This window comes from Molothrus aeneus, chromosome 1 (assembly GCF_037042795.1).
Source record: "Molothrus aeneus isolate 106 chromosome 1, BPBGC_Maene_1.0, whole genome shotgun sequence".
In the NCBI taxonomy this organism is placed as follows: domain Eukaryota; kingdom Metazoa; phylum Chordata; class Aves; order Passeriformes; family Icteridae; genus Molothrus; species Molothrus aeneus.
In genome coordinates this window covers 92,967,183-92,984,234 of record NC_089646.1, presented here as the reverse complement: position 1 = coordinate 92,984,234, position 17,052 = coordinate 92,967,183, and the positions used below count along the sequence as shown (strand labels likewise).

Sequence of the window (17,052 nt, the reverse complement as noted above, 5' to 3'; positions counted from 1 at the left end):
TGAGTCAAATCTGAAAGGATGTGGCTGAGGTAGAATATTAGCATATGTAATTCTTTTATAAGTGGGGAAAGTAAAAGTCCTCTTCAGTTGGTGAGCTTTCATAACAATAATTGGAAACTTCAATTTCATCCTTCAGAAGTAAAAGTTGTTGTTGCCTGTTCCAAGGTTTTGGGATGGTTTTTTTACCACACTTAACCTATTTACTGGCTGGAAAGGTTGGTTCTCTTATTTCAGGTTTAAATTACAAGAAAATAATGTTAGCTATCTTATTTTTTGTACAATCTTATATTTATGGAATGCAAAACTTTGTCTTTATACCTATACATATATAAAAGAGTGACAATAAAACTGAAGTGAAATAGGAATCTGTACACAGCAGAGTACTGAGTTATCTATCCTTAATGTTTCTCAGAGGACACAAATTTGAACTGCTGTTCAAAAGCATTTTTCACATACTTCATCCATCACAATATCAAATAATTTAGGTTTGCACTTTTATTCATGATACTCATGAAGGTGGAAATCATACAGTATCCTGACACCTGAGCTGCAGAAGACAGCATCCCACTGCTACATTGTATAGGATGGTTGTGATATCAAGTTCTGTAACATCTTCAAATCTATCGGAATTTCAGTATGATAGAAAATTGTATTTTCCTGCAAGGTACAGATGGCTGCTTATATTCTAAGCTATTTTACATGAAAACAAAGCCAGAAGGAATTTACTATTTCATTCATACCCTACCGCAGTCTTGTTACAGATAAAAGTGATGAGCAGGTGCAGACTAGATGGAAAGATGGTAAATGCATTTTTTGTTTTCTTGTGCTTAGAATACAACGAGGGAATTGGCACTAATGGTAGAGTCAAGTATTTGGAGATCAATGTTGCCTCAGGGCACACATAAATAGATCTTTTAGCTCCATCTAGTGTTACATGCTGGATTTTTAAATACCTGAGCAAGGCCCACGAGGAAACCATAATTCATAGCCTGTTTATTCCCTCTCAGTGTCACCCAGCTCTGCAGTGTTTCCCAGCCTTGCATGAATTCCTTTTAAAAATACAGCCTGGGTATTATTTATCTACATGATGAATTCACCTGCATTGATCTGACTTCTCACAGTAAATTTTTGCTGCCAGTGTTTAGTGTTGTTTGGGGACCATAAGCTGTTTGTAATGTGTGTGCAGTAGGTAGCCAAACATGCTCACATCCTAATGGCATTTTTAAGTACTACACTAATAGGTGCCAGCACTGACTTTTCTGCTTGTCTTGGTACATGGTCATATTTCCCCAGTTGTCCCATAACTAGAGAGGGAGGAAGGAACTACAGTGAAATTAGTTTCATGCAGTCATGCAGCTCTCCTAAGTCATTTACTGTAGTTAAGTGTTAGGCATCTTTCTTCAGGATTTGCATAGGAAAATTAGTTTCTTAGTGAAAGTTCAAGAGAATTTACATTCCATGAAAGGATTGTTGCAAAAAAAGGTGGTTTTTCCAAGGTACAGAAGAAAAATCCAACAGAAGGAGAGTGGTATTCCCTTAAAAAATATATAGCCAAGAGAGACTTATAGAAAAATGCGTAACTGTAGGAGGTAAACAGGTGAGAATTTAGCCAAAATATCAGTGTCAGTCAAGAAATGAGAACAAAAACTGAGTTTCTGCCCAGTGGCACAAAGCCCTAATGTTTCTATCTTTGGCAGTGACTTTGTTTTGTCCATATGGACACCGTAGCTAAATATTTTGGTTCTACAAGCCACAGCATTTCTAGAGTTCGTCTGTCCAGAAGACTTCATTGTATCAGGGTAGTTTTACAGCACAGGAAGCTTAATGATTACTCTAATAGCACCCTCCTTAATGCAGTGTGCCATTCTAAGTGTTCACCTGTTCTTAGAGGAGAGGCTGGGAGAGAGCATCACCCTGCCAGGTCTTACACAGGCATAGCAAACACTCAGCATCTCCATTCTCTTTGTTATATTGAAGAGAGGCTTTGTTTTAGGAGCTGTGAAATTACATGGCAAAGTGGAGGTATCAGTAAATCTGTAAGGCCAGGTACAGTATCTTCTGCATCACTCCCCAAAATCATCTTCTCTTGAAATGCATGGGAAAGGCACACGGCCAGCATGGATATTTAGAGATCGTTTCTTGATGCTTGTATTTGAAATACTGATTTCACTCTAAATACATCAGTTTTTCTGTAGTAGGCATGTACTTCTGCTACTTGTAACCATTTTCTTCCTTCCTGTGTTTCCTGTTGTCCCATTTTAAACTATATGCTATACTTAGCAGTCTTCCAGGTCATAACCCCCAAAAGGCAGTGATCATGTTTGTACACTGTACATTTCTAAATGTGATGAGAGGGACAGTCAGAGACGGTGTTGGAGCAGTAGCAGTGACCTGAACACATCAGTGTTACTTATGCATTGGTATATAAGCAGATGCAGTGCTCACCAGAACAAATAATTTGCTTTTAAGTCATTTGCTACACTGGCTGTCTTGAAATAGCAAATAAAGAATCAAGATTGAAGCTGCCTGGCTGCAGAAGTCTATTCCTACCTTTGTAGTCTAAAAAAAAAATCTCACTTCTATCCCTAGTCTTATCTTTATAAGGCTTTCTCTCTTAGTATATCCTGCACCTAAGTCTATGTGCTTTTTTTGAATCCTCTCATTTGTCCTTCTGCCTAAGCTTTGGTAGCAGGTAAGGCAGTAAAAGGAGGCTGGTTCCCTTACAAGTGCTGCATATCTAAACTTCTCCTGATGAATACACAGGTTTCAACCTCACTTAGCTATAACATGACAAAAGCCTCTAGAGTTTGGGGTTTTTTTTTTTTTTGAGGTCAAGATGTTAGGAAACCTATTTTATTTGCAATAGAAGAGAGGCAAAATATCAGCATATAAACCAGAAGTCCCTTTTCTTTTGAGGTGCTGAGCACCCAGCAGTGCTGGTGATGAGTAGCTTTAAAAACTTTTCAGTAAATAAGGTCTGTAGGTTTTTAGGGGAATCCTGTAAATATGTGGGCACTGCTACTTCTGTAGTTGCAGTTTTATCTAAAAGAAGAAGTTATTCTTCTGTGTAGAAGAGCATAAGATCAATTCAGTGGTCATATTCAAAATCTAGATCTTCAGAAAAAGGTATTAATTTCAAACAAGAAGTTTTTAGATGCAGAGCTATGCTAGGAGACCTGTTACATAGGAGGCAGTGTCATTGCAGCTCTGATAGGCATGTGGCAGTGTTAGGTGCAAATCAGGGTAGTTTCCTTCCCATTTAGCTCTCAAAAATCTGAAACAAAGAGAGAGAGTGCACCATTTCTTGTTATCACTGATTTCTCTGCCTTGTGGCTTCCAAATTAGAGGGTTTTTCTTAACAGGATCACTGAGTTGTATTAATTGCAGATGTGTTACTAATCTGAGAGCTTTTCTCACTCTTACAGAAACTTGGGAATGACACAACTCCCAGAGAGTCTATTGACACAACAATGAGCTCAGAACGACTGGATGGAAGTGGTACAGGTACAGTATAAGTTTCCTGGTATAAACTTCCTAGAAAACACAAAATGCCTATTGTCCAAAATCTCACTTCCCTCTTCAGACTAAATGTCTGCAATTGGTTAAGCAAAGTAGGAGTTTACACTATGTGAAGAGCATTAGAAACAAGCTCACTTTTATGCTATGGATGGCACTTCTCATGAAGTCAGCTCTAGGGCTGAGTTTGTGGCTCACTTTTTCACTCGTGTTGCACAGGAGGGAAAGTACTTGGTGCGGGTGGCTGGGGTGCCTTTAGAAGGAGGCTGGCTTTTAATGGGATCAGCTGAAGCTCAACCCAAGAGCCAGCAGAAATGCCTGTGCACAAAGAAGTGGAAGTGCTCAATATATCTGAGGATGGAAATATGCCCAGTGTTCAAGCTTTAGGTCTGCTCATACTAACTTGAGTAGTGCTGACTTTCAGCTGGCTGTAGTGCTGTCGGTCTGTCAGCAGTCCTGACTCATAGTCAATGGCAGCTGGCTCTTCCCAGGATTTCACCAGTCTGATTGAAGCCAGGGCTGTCTGTAAAGCTGTGGAGGCCCCTGGACACTGCTCATGTGCACAAAGCTCCTCTCCATTGTGTACAAAATGGTGTTCAGCCTTGCAGTGCTTACAGCACCAATTCCCTCTGCACCTCATCTTTCCATGCCCTTGTCAAGCCACAGTCCTGGGCCCTGACATGGCACACTGCAGCCAGCCAAGGACAAGGTTGACAGACTGGTTTACATGTATACTTTGGGGACTGGCCAGTGAAGGTTTCAAAAGGGATTCAGCTCTGGTGGTTTGTGTTTACTACATGAAAGGAGTGGTCTGAACTAGGAAATCCAGGTCTGATTTCTCAGCAACAGTGGTATCCTGCAAGCCTGGCACACAAGATTGCAAAAACATATAGAAAAAAAGACTGGAAAAACAGGCTGAAATCAAAATCCCAATGTGGCCATCTTGATTGAGCACTTCAAATACAATTTTGAAGTTTTAGGTCTTTCTAAAGCTTTTTTAAAAAAGAGTATTCAAAGCATGCCATAATCTTTAAAACAGTGCTTTTAAAGCCTGCTTGTATTTTGAGAAGGACCTTGTGAACTGTATGTGTCCCCTGAAGACAGCATACTGTCAGAGGAGCAAGGATAGTCTGCACTTTGGGCATTGGAGTAGCTGGGGGTGTGTGACCTCAGCTTGTCTCTGGTCGTTCTTTCTGTATATGACACATTTCACCCCACCACACTGCACTGTGTTTGCCCCTTCCTTTGGGCCTCCAGCTGTCAATTTTTTCCTTACCATCTTGCTTGAGAGCTCCTCAAGGCTCTCTTTTCATTGTTGCAGCTACAGTTAGTCTTTGGCTTGAGCTAATTTATTTTAAATTACTGTGCTCTAATAATGTTAGAAGGCCTGAGGTCAGGAAGAAAAGAAAGAAAGTTAATGGAAAATTCCTGAATATTTTTACAGGAGAACTCAGCTCGTGGTTCTGAAGGAGAATAAGTTTTGGGGGTTTTATTCCTTGCTTTGTGTGTGGATGTTGCCTGCCTCTTTTGTATGCACACACACACAGGTGCAGGTGGTGTCCTGCTGTTTCACTTGCAGCAAGAAAGTATTTCACATGTGCAGACACAAACTCTCCCTGTCACACACTCATGCTCATCTCTATGCACCATACAGCTGTCTGCTTTGCCAGAGTTTAACTCCAGCTGGGGTGGAACACAGCTACATAGGCTGGAAAAACATACTGGAGATTGGCTTGCAACAAACTGTATAAACACTCACCCTCCCTTCCTCCCACTGCCTTTAAAATGTCTGTGCTCAGCACTTCCATTTTCAGTAGGCTTTCTGAATGGGAATAGCAGGTAGGTAGGTCAAGTCAGCATCTGTGAGCACACACTTGGTTTTGCCAAGTACCAAGGCTACCAGTCTGCATTTCAGTTAGTCTGAAATTCTCTTCTGAGATTTAAGATGTGAAAACTGTGCAAAGTCTCAGGCTAAGAAACAAGTTCCAAGATTATCATTGAAACTGCTAGATATAAACTTTCTACCTCCTGAAAGCTGCAGAGTAGGAAAGTAAAGCAGGCTTTTTGCTTGTTAGCAACCTGGAGTCCAGCAGGCTTTCTACCAGCTTGCACAGCTAGATGGGACTGACTTACTGCTTGCAAGTCACTGTAAATTGATCTCTAAATACTTTGGTCTTTGTTTGGGATAAACAACATGTTGGTAAACTTACTAATGTGTGGAAAACTGTAAGCCATGTCCAGTGTTATTAGACAAATCAAAATACTATATAAAGAATACTTTGATCTGGGCTGAGTTTCAAAATCTCTTCTAGAGCTTGCTAAAAGCAACAAATAAAAAGATGTAGCCTGCTGGTCACACACTTGGGATTTATTTTCTGGGCCAGGATTTCTCTGTTCATCTTGGAAACCCAACCTTTTGTCTGTAGAGACACCAAACAGTCAGGAATGACTTTTTCCACTGATCCATCACTGTTTTCTCAGCAGGTAGGCTGTGCCATCTGCTCCTAGAAATATGAAGGAGGAATAAGGTCCAGCTAGCCATCATCTCAAATATATTAAAAAGGGGGACATGCAATTGCTGTCTTGGACAATTGAATCACAAATCTTAGCATATGTCAAAATTAGCAGGTTTAGAGGCTTTGCTTGCAGTGATTTTGAATAAGGCATTGGGGATGCTCTTACACATAGCAGTGCATGTGTTAGCTTGTGGTGGTGTTTTCCACACCACCATAGCTGTGCATGGACCCTTCTGTGCTGCAGCAGACTTTATTTTATGTGCCTATTTATTTCAGTGCCTAAACAACAGCAGACCCTTCCAGAGAGTCGGTTTGCATCGAATAAAGGCGATTCCATCTCGGCGTCATCAGAAAAAAATTCAAAAGCTGAACCAAAGGCAGAAGCTGGTGCAAAGGCAAGAAGTTCTTCCAATACACCAACTAGTCCAAAGCCCCCACTGCAGTCAACAAAGCCCAGCCTGGCAGGACGACCCACAGTGCCACAGAAACCACGCTCTGCCTCTCGTACTGGTGAGAAGCTCTTCTGGCAGTTGTTATCCCCAGCTCTGGGTGCTGTTTGTGTGGGCTGTGGTGGAGACAGCCATTGCCACATCCTGAACAGAAGTTAAAAGGAGAGGGACAGGTTCTTCCTTGCCATGCTCTTGACTCACATCCTTCTTTTCCACCCCCTTTTGCCCTAATTCAAGTAAACTTATTAAAATGGTTTAATCTGTGATCTTCAAGAGTAAAGTGTGAGAAGCAGTAGTGGCAGTGGCAGAGCTGTTTTTGAGTTAGCCTGCTATCACAGAAGAGGTGAGCATGGAAAGCTACTTCAGCATCAAAGCCTATTGTAGTAGCACTGACAAAAATAAATATGTTTTCTCTAAAAACCTGGCTCTATATACTAAAGGCCTTGGGGTTTTGGGGCAGGCTGCTCTTAGCCCCTCAAGTGTCTTGTTTCTTAATAATTTGTACAAACCAGCTGTCTCTTACTTTTTCCTTGTTTAGCCTTTGTTTATTTCCTTATTGCTTTTGACTGAAAATAATTGCAACTGGGCTTTTATAACCTGCAAGACTGCCTTCTGCCCAGATGTTATCCTAAAGGTTTCCAATAGTGGGAAATGTTTCTGCACATCTCCCATGCATTTGTCTGTCTGCTGTTTAATAGGCCAGTGTCACAAACTCCTCTTCCCAAAGTACAGCCACTGCAATTGAGGAGAATTAAAAGCCAGTTACAGACTTGCCAAGTATCTACAGCAAATACAGCTCATTAACTGCCAGGGAGTGAAAAATATGAGCATGGCCATCTGTAAGAGCTTGCAGCCCTCTTGACTTTTCCCATAACCACTGTTGACCTTAGAATGATGTAATTTCTGATAAGGATGAGGAGTCAAAGGGATGTTACCGCCTCCTCCCTGCCCTTGATGTGAAACCTGAGCCTTCCTTAGTATCTGCATTCCACTGGGCAGAATGTTGTTCACATACAAAATCCCCTTCAGATTTTAGGTGGATTTACATTTATTTTATTGACCATTTTAGAAACAGTCATCGAAGTGAGGGATGCCGAGTTGGATGCTCATGGAGATGAATGCAACAGGGAGGGCCTAGATTATTTAGTGGTGCTCAGTCTGTAAAATAGGCAGTCAGGAAGACCTGAGCTGTCTGTTTCTGCCAGCTCCTATTTCCTGCAGAGAGAGCATACTGTGGATTTAACACAAGGGAGTAATTAATACTTACCCATAATAAGCCAGCTCTTTGATCAATAGTAAAAGCAGCACAGCTCTGTTGCAGTCCAACTTCTGTCCTCTTACTTGTAGTAACCCATTGTTGCCTAAGAATGCCCAGGCAACATGATGAAGAAAACCAAGCAATCATCTTTTCTGTGTTCTTGCTCTTGCTGTTGTTTCCAGCACTGCGATCACACAAATAGTTGCAATTTTTTTGCTGAGTAATCTGGGTGCAAAGGAGCACAGCTCAGATATCCACAGATTGTCAAAGACTGAAAGTCTATATCTAGCTGTGTTTGCCAGTCACTGTGCTCCTCCTTGTGTTGATATTGAGCTTTCCCAAGCAAATGGCCTCACAGGCATATCAAATGCATGGAGAAGGTCCAAGAATTATTGTATCTGTTCATACCAAATTGCATTTGGGATGCTCATGACTTTCCTGTGCTGAAAATTAAACAGTTGACTCTTTGTGGTCTCTCCTTAGCAGAGATAAATTCTGATTAATTTCTAGTATGCAACTGAATTAACTCTTTTTACAAATGCGTAATACAGATGATACTCTGACTTCCTTTTGTTCTTCTGTCAATGCTAACCTATCTTCCTTGGTTCTCTGTTATGTACACATGCCACTGTTTACTTCTTGAAAAGCAAACTTAAAAGGAGTTTAATAATCCACTGTGGCTGTACTTCCCTACTGTCCAAATGAGGCCTGTGGAGCGTAAGACTGACAAGGTCTTCCTGTAAGGACTGTAAAGATGGTAGTCAGTTTGCCCTACATAATCCATATCCAGCCTTTTAGAGAAACAAGATATCTAGATGGTTTTAAAGTATAGATTTAAGTTTAAGTTTCAGGTTTTCTCACAGTCTGGAAGATGGAAGTATTTTTTTTCCTTTTAGCAACTCTTTATGGATGCCCTTGTGTTATGCTCTGGGAAGTTATTCATGGAAACACAGAGTTCTGTAATGCTTTTCATGTTTTTTTTTCCCTGGTTCACTTTTAGACCTTATCATTGTGAAACAGACATCTAAATTGATGAGTTTATTATGTTTCAGAACAACAAAAATATAACTAGAACAAATATTTCCAGAAATCCATCCTTTTTTTTTTCAGCTCTTCTTTACAAATTGCTACTTATATCTTGCAGGTAAATCACATGTTCACATCAGATTTCTATTTGCACTACAATAGCAGCACACATGAAAAATGCTGAAATTGAGATCTTCTGTTTGACTGCTAAAAGTCTTTCACCTGGGCTGAGATCCATACAATTTGTTCTCTTCTTGTAATGTTAATTACTGAATCCTTCTTTTTCTGACACAGGTTCTGTCTGGTTTTTGTTTGTGTATTATGTTGAGGTTTGGTCCACCATAAACAACTGTTTCTGTGAGCTTTAGTGTAGATACAATTTTTCCTTCTCACCTTTTTGTTTGTGGTACTCCACAGAGGATGCTCCAGAGTCTCCCTCTGGCCCCAGTTCCCCAAAAGTTGCCCTGCTTCCACCAGTGCTGAAGAAAGTTCCTTCTGATAAAGAAAAGGATGGTCAGAGCAGCCCCTCAGTCAGATCATTTTCTCAAGAAGGTAGGAGTATTTGTGTAACCTGGTGTCTTCTAGTGAAGTTTGATGTTTCAATGTCTCCTAATTTGTTTTCACCTGGAAGGGAAGAGGGTTATGCATTTGAAGGTGCAAAAAGCAAGGAAAATATATCTGGTCACCTATTCAGCATCTTGTCCACCTACCTTTGATCAAATCAAATAAACAATTAATCCCTGGGTATTAGTAATGTAGTTGAATAATTAGGGGATTCATGTGTACATTTTTAGTTGGTTTGGTCTGAACAAAGATGTTCAGACCAATTATGTGAAATTTCACACAATAGTGTGAAATGCAGCTCTGTGATTCAGCATCTTTCCAGGGGAGCAGCCATAACTTTGTTCCTTGCAGCCAGCCCACTGCTCTCTTTGTTTGCCTTCCTGTTGGTCTCTGCACATGACTGAGTTCGCCTCCCCATCTTTGGGCAATGAGTCTCTGTGCCAGGGCAAGGCTTGGTACCTGCTATCTTTTATACACAACAGTGGGCTGCTCTCTTCTCTTTGCTGATTTTCATGTGTGCACTGAATTTCTACTTTTGCTGATGCATTTTCATGCCTTGAATTGATTCTTAGAAGAGCTCAAGCTTCCTCTGATAGCATAGGGTATGTGGAGAAGTAGTCACAGGAATGTTGCTCACCATGGTGTTAGCTGGCACACGTGATGATGTTTGAAATCTGGGGGTGAGATGTCTTCTTTCCTGGGTCTCTCCTCAAGAAAGACATCTAAGGTGATTCCCATCACTTAAGCTGTGAAACAAAGGGGTGCCCTTTCACACTCTGACAGCAGATTTTCACAGCATAAAATGGGAAAAAACAAGTTGATGTAGCTACATAATGCTGGGTTGTGAAGACTGAGAAGTTGTGCTGCCTACAGAGTCCACTGTCATCATTCAGATGATCCAGATTGCCAAAAGCAACAGAAGTCAGGCATTGTAATTTCTTACTTCTTGCTCCCTTAAGCCTCTCAGTCAAACACAGAATTTTCTATTTGGCTCTATATGCCACTGTACATATTTTATCAATAATAGTTTAGACTTGCCAGGTCCTTAAGGAGCTGCTGGGCTTTGCATGAAGTTGTTTGGGAAAGAGGAAATTCTGTTTATTTCATTTTTATTCATTTTCATGTTTTCTTTTTTACTCATTACTGTCCTACTTCCTCACTTAGCCATTCCTCTGTCCTTGCTTTCTGCCTCTCTTCAGGCTAGCATGTTCAATTTATTTCTGCAACTGGTAAATCACTGCAAATCTGTCCAAGTTAGTAACAAAATTGAATCTCCTGTGAAATAAAGCTACAAATTAGATGATACTTGATTGTAAAATTGCTTTATGTTGATGATTTTAACTCTACTTCCTGGGACAATCTGAAAATACGCCTCTTTGCACTGTGCAGCTGTGAGATCAGGCTGCAGTTACCTGTTTTATACCTAAAATATAAAAGCTCAAGATATCTGGATTATATTTAAACAAGCAACTGGCATACTGATTACTGCTCTCTGAATAATTGATTAAATAGGTTGGATAAGAGAAAATTTTCATATTACCTTCTGTATGTGGGCCTACAGAACAGCTTAGGAGTATAAACAAATCCTTTTCCTTGCTAGAGCAAACAGGAGATTGTCAAAAAAGAGATGCAGCTCTTGACTGTGCCAAGCCATCTGGCAGCGTGAGAACCACTCCGGGGCAGTATTCTACCAGTGCAGAAGAGGAAGCTAATGTGCTTGGGCAGAGGATGGCACAGCCAACTTCTGGTTAGAAGTTTTCATTTTTCATCAAGGTGGTGCTTGATAACTGGCACTAACAATTGTTAAGAAATGGTAACAGCAAAGAAACCACATAAGGGTGTGGGTTTGTCATCTGTCATTATGAGAAAGGTAAAAATCTCATGGCGTTCTAATCATATTTCTGCTCTCATGGGATTTACATGGCATGAAAAAATTCACAGATAAAACATGTTTTGTGTATTTTTCCTTTGTGTCAACTCCAGTGACCAGTCCCATCTAGCACATGCAGCCCCTCTGCAGAAGAGCACTCATTACTATCTGTGACTGCTCATTGCAGCAGCACTGGCACGCTGCAGGTGGGCTGGCTGCTGCTTGCTTTGCTTGCACACCTGTCATTTCTAAGATCATGCACTTTCGTGTTTCAAAAAACATTTCAGCTTGAATGTTGTTAGTGCCAGTTTCAGTGCATCACTCACAAAACCATTTGAGAACTGGGTAAATCGGATTATTTATTCTTACTTTGATTTTCAGTTGCAAAAGCAAAGAAAAATACCACCTAAAGAACCCAAGCCCAGCACTGTTAGTTGAAGGAGCAGCTTTGACTCACAGTGAGCTCATTCAGTAGGCTATAAAAATGTTCATTTCTTTTATGTGCTTTTAAAATATAAAAGCTCCTGTTCTCAAATGGTACATGTTTATGTTTCTTTACCTCTTAAATGGTTAATTTGAACTGTTGTTCAAAGTTACTTTTTTTCTAAAGTATTTTAATTGTGTATTTGAACATCTTAGGCAATTCCATTTACCCACAGTTTTTCTGTTTATAAGACATCACATAACCTTTCCTCAGGCCAAAATTTATCCTTTTTGTATTATAAAATCAAACTTATCCATCCAAACTGGGAATCTCCCCTCCCTATCATAATCAAATTATTATATTTTAGTTCATTCTGAGATACCTCTCTGACAAAGTAAGTTTTGTAAGCTGGGATCCTGCTGTAGACTGCTGCAGGTCACCTGTGTGGTACGGTTTCATCGAGGCGAGGGTAAGCTCTTCTGGCAGAGGCCTGCTTGCATTGTGTGGACTTAAATGCCTGATACATCTTTCAGTTATTTATGAGGCAAACTACTTGCCTATATTTTTCAGGCCATAAACTAAAATGGCTGCTGCAGGATGTGCTTTGGGTTTTCTTTGAAGTCAGTGAAGGCCAGATAAAGGCCAGGTAATTATTAGGAGGGTACTGGTATCAAGGATGACTCAAAAAATTTCCAGGCACCTATTTCTTTGAAAAGCAGTGGTGTTTTGGAAGGTAGAAATGCCTGAATATTTTTACAGGATAATCCTCTCCAATTCTGTGAAATGGCTTTAAACACTTTTCTCAAAATCCCTTCCTGTTTCCCAGCTTGTAATGCCAGGATAAGAATGCAGAGTGTGTGTAGCTGCTGGCCCTTATTTCCTCACATATTTTGGCTAGCACAAATAAGAAAACTGGTATTTTGGATTCAGGAGAACTATTTGGCTGCCTTGGGATCCCTCTCTGTACTTCCCACATTCCTGGCAGTCCGTGACACAACCTGCCACACTTCGAAATGGCTGCAGCGATGGTCAGTGGCAGACTGCTGCTGTGGCTAGAGCTGCATGCTGGGGACAGGGTAGGCTGTTCCCTGCAGGGGGGAGGCTACAGGTGACTGGTACATGGGGAAGGAGAGGTGGTGCTGCATGGCCACAGCAGCTCCTGGTGCCTTGTCAAGAGAGGAATTCACAAAAGTGGTCAGGAACAAGGATTAGTGTGAACCAAAGCAGACCATCCCTACCCAAAATGGTGGAGCAAAGAAGGTCTTGTAATGACAACATTTAATTTTGTGGGAGTGAAGTGAGGTGACTTGCAGCAAGATCACATTTAAGGGCCACTGTGTGTTTGAAGTTTCACTTCAAGTGCAAGTATGAGATTTGTAATGCTGTCAGTCCTTGGGTAAGGTCACCCTGGTTGATGTTAATAATCATCTTGTTACCATAGCAGTTGTAGGCCACTAGTTAGGTCAGGAATCTCAATAAGGTTTTACAACCTTCTTTTCCAATTTATTTTGAAGCTTATAGATTTGGAGAAAGCCCTGGCTTTATGGAGATTTCAGAGTGCTGGATGAACAAAATGTGTACTGTTGCATTTAAATCATGAGAAGTGAATATGGCCTCCTGCTTACCCCATTACCAAGCAAAGCAAGGTGCAGAGCCATGGGTGTCCTTCTTATCAAGGGACAGGGAGGACATTTGGACCTGGAAGTGTAGAGGAGCAGGGAGAAGAAGTTAGGGTAACTTGGATGCTGAGATGAACATCTGTCCTGTTTAAAGCTGCTGAGTCAAAAAGGAGAGCACAGATGTGCCCTGCTAGGGAGACAGGCCTGCCTGAGATGCTCTTCACTAGTCTGAGGGATTCCCAGCTGGCACATCCATCAGCCTGAGCCATCAGGAGTGCACTGTATGAGATCCATCCAAGCTGGAAAAAAAATGCTGTTTTGGTTTGGAAGTGGTGGGATAAGAAGAAAATTTCCAGGCCATTTCTAACTGTAATGTTTATCCATGTCACAGTGAAATACTAAGTGTCATGTTTCAAGTTTGCCTGCTTGCCAGCCAACCAACCAGTGGAATAAACCTCGCTCAGACTCTCTCTTCTCACCTTTTTCTGGAGTGAAGAATTAATGGGCCTATGCTACTCCTCCCAGTGCAAATTAATTCTGTGGTATCAGGACCAGCTCCCGTGTGCATTAATGTTTTTTTAATTGTTTTTTTTTTTCTTCCTTTCTCTTCTGCAATCATTAGTAAATCCTGTTTCTGTTTTATACAGCTGCAAAAAGAAGCCCTGGGCAGCAGTCTCATGAGTTCCAGGAACTGAAGCAGAGGTCCTTAAGTAAAGACGGCCATCAGGGAAGCAAGTCCAGTGACTCTGGAGAAGAAGCAGATAAAGATTTTATTTTTATTTAACAATCAGTACAAGTGCTTTGTAGCGCAAGAGCTTTTCATAACAATCAGGGTTCAGCAATCAACAGCCCTTTTAGTCAGCTGCTCTTTCATCACAGGTACATTTCCCTGCAGAAAACCTGATCTTCCAATCATGACTTACAGTACACCTGGCATTGATTCGGTCCTTAATTTCTGGTGTGTACAGTGCAAGGCATTCCTTTCCTTGCCTTTGCCTAAAGCCAGCTGTTCTTTCATGTATTCTACTTGAATTTCTCTGAAGCAGCTACAAGGAGTGTCCTGCATTAGGGCATTTAGAAAGCAAAGCAAATTAACTGGACACTGTCTTACACTAATACACTGTACAGCAGGTAATGTGTTGTACTGCTGAATGTAAATGTGTCGGATCTGCACGTGACTTACCTATAAATATATTCTTGCGGTATGCAATTGCACATTGTAATTATATTAAAAGAGCACACTAATAAAATAATTTGTATAGATTATATATATTAAATGCTTGGGTATGGTTTTTACATTCTCCCATAGGGAGCTTCTTTCTTCCTGTTCTCCTACTGTACATAAAGCTCCAACGCTTACATTTGTGTACTGTCAGAAAGCACAACAGAGAAGGATTTGGATTATGTATAACCATGGTATGCTTCCACATTCGTATATTAATGTATATAGTTGATTGGAATGAGAGCAATTGAAATTTTATTAATATTGGTGTTTTCTGGAGGCCTTCCTTGGTTCTGTCTGCATATTAGCTTCATTTCAATGTGTAATTCTATGAGAAACATAGTTCAACATCTGTAAAAACATGTCAGCTTTTGAGGGAGGGGGATGCAAATTTCACAGCTACCCACTTACATTACAGGTTGAAGGGATTTTATTCATATGTATATTTGTAACAATAAAAAATGATTTTACAACTGAAATATTAGTCTTCATTTTTACAGAACTGTTTGTGGTCTGATGGTCTCTGATCTTTGAATGCTGGCATTGGGTCACATAGGCAAAGTGTGCAGTTAAGACAAAACCTGTTTAATTTTTCTGCTTCTACTAAAGTGCCTGTTCCAGCTGAAAGGGACACATACACATCATAAAAATACTGAAGGAAGATCACTTCACTATTCTCCCCAATTGGAATCTTCAGAAAAATAACCTTTCTTTGAGCCAGAAACACCTATTATTTAAATTCTCAACTTTGATCCAAAAGAAAAAAACAAAACAGGTTTAGTAACTCTGTCCCATGAGCAATTTCTCTAGACCTTTTGTGCCTTCTTGACAAGACAAAAGTGCTCAGATACCTGCCTGTCTGATGACCTTCAATCTGATGCCTGTGCACATGAAAAAAAATCTTCCAAAAGATAAAAGAAACAATTACAAAGACTCTACAAAGAAGATATGATCAAATGAAATGCAATTGAAAAAAACAAAAAAAAAGCAAAAAATCGGAAAATTTAGTGATTACAAGAAAATGCTCTGGGAGGAAATCAGGTGCAGTGCAAAGGACCAAAAGAGACCAAAACTAACCTCACAGATGTTGTAAAAGCAAGGGAAAAAATCAAGGAGGAGGACACAACTTGAAGGGGAACATATGAGGGACATGCATGGCATGCCATCAAGTGCTGGGACATTGCACCAAAGCTTACCCAATTGGTCCCCATTGAAATCACAAGATTTTGTTTCCCTTCACAAAAGGGATATGAAATCTTGTGAATCTCAAAAGAAAGACTTGCAAACACTCAGGAAAAAAGATTACTCAAATGAAATGCAATTGAAAAAAAAACCAAAAAAAGTGAAAATCAGGAGATTTGGAGAAGGGAAGGAAAACAAAATCTTGTGATTTCATTGGGGATCACTTGGGCAAGATTTGGTGCATGTTGCAGCACTTGATGGCATGCCATGCCTTTTGATGGCTTTCAGTTTGGCAAAGATTTTTTTTTTTTAAGTATCCATGCCATGTCCCTCATATCATCCCCTCCTAGTTGTGCCCTCCTTGAATTTTTCCCCTGCTTTTGCAACATCTGTGAGCTTATTTTTGGCCTCTTTTGGTCCTTTGCACTGCTCCTGATTTCTTCCCAGAGCATTTTCTTGTAGTCGCGACGTGTCCTGATTTTTTGGTTTTTTTGGATTTTTTTTCAATTGCATTTAATTTGACCATATCTCGTTTCCTGAGTGTTTGTAAGTCTTTCTTTTGAGATGCGCAAAATTTCGTATCCCTTCCCGAAAGGGAATTTCATTCCCTTTCGGGAAGGGAAACGAATTCTTGCAATTTTAATGTAGATCAATTTTGAAAGCTTTGGTACATGTCTCAGCACTTGATGGCGTGCCATGGTGCCATGCCTTTTGGTGGCTTTGACTTTGGGGAAGATTTTTTTGTTTGTTTGTTTGTGTTAAGAATCCATGCCATGTTCCTCATATCTTCCCCTCCAAGTTGTGTCTTCCTCCTTGACTTTTTCCCCGGCTTTTGCAACATCTGTGAGCTTAGTTTTGGCCTCTTTTGGTCATTTGCACAGCACCTGATATAATCCCGGCCCATTTTCTTGTAGTCACTAAATTTCCCAATTTTTTTTATCCTCCAATTGCAATTCCTTTGATGATTTCTCCATTCCAGATTGTTTGGAAGTCCTTCTTTTCTGTTTTGGCCTTCAGCGGGGATCAATTTTGGCAAGCTTTGGTGCATGTGCCTGCACTTGATTGTGGAGGGATAGAATCTAAGAAAATACAGATAGTGCAGAAGATAGTCTCACACCTGAGGAGTTGCAGCTGTACTGATCACCAAAGATTAGGAACTGGCCTGCCCTTATAGTCTGCAGCTGTGTCTAATAAGAAGAGTGCTACAAAAGAGTGGGTTAGCTGGTTAGAAGCTCTTGGTAGGTGTTTCATTTTAAAAGTAGGCTACAAAGGGGTTGTAAAGCTGTCTTCAAGGCTGGAGGTTCCTTCCTGGATTTTGCTCTGGCTTCAAATTATGTATTTATCTAAAATTAGTAAGAAAGCGTTTTTGTATTCACATATCTTCTTTTGATTTTTTTGCCATCAGT

General features: G+C 40.4%; 1 protein-coding gene across 4 annotated transcripts in view; it reads left to right on the top strand.

Moving 5' to 3' along the window:
- CARMIL1 (capping protein regulator and myosin 1 linker 1) overlaps positions 1–14,943 on the top strand; it is a 190,247-nt gene extending 175,304 nt beyond the window's left edge. For 2 of the 4 annotated variants that reach the window (XM_066560915.1, XM_066560907.1), the window contains 5 exons: positions 3,426–3,504; positions 6,309–6,542; positions 9,183–9,317; positions 10,930–11,076; positions 13,890–14,943. In XM_066560915.1, coding sequence (XP_066417012.1) covers positions 3,426–3,504; positions 6,309–6,542; positions 9,183–9,317; positions 10,930–11,076; positions 13,890–14,026 — 732 coding nt within the window. In that variant the 3' untranslated portion in view covers positions 14,027–14,943. The remainder of the gene's footprint in view (positions 1–3,425; positions 3,505–6,308; positions 6,543–9,182; positions 9,318–10,929; positions 11,077–13,889) is intronic. The other 2 variants (XM_066560935.1, XM_066560924.1) reach the window with 1 other exon arrangement.
- The last annotated feature ends 2,109 nt before the right edge of the window (positions 14,944–17,052 follow it).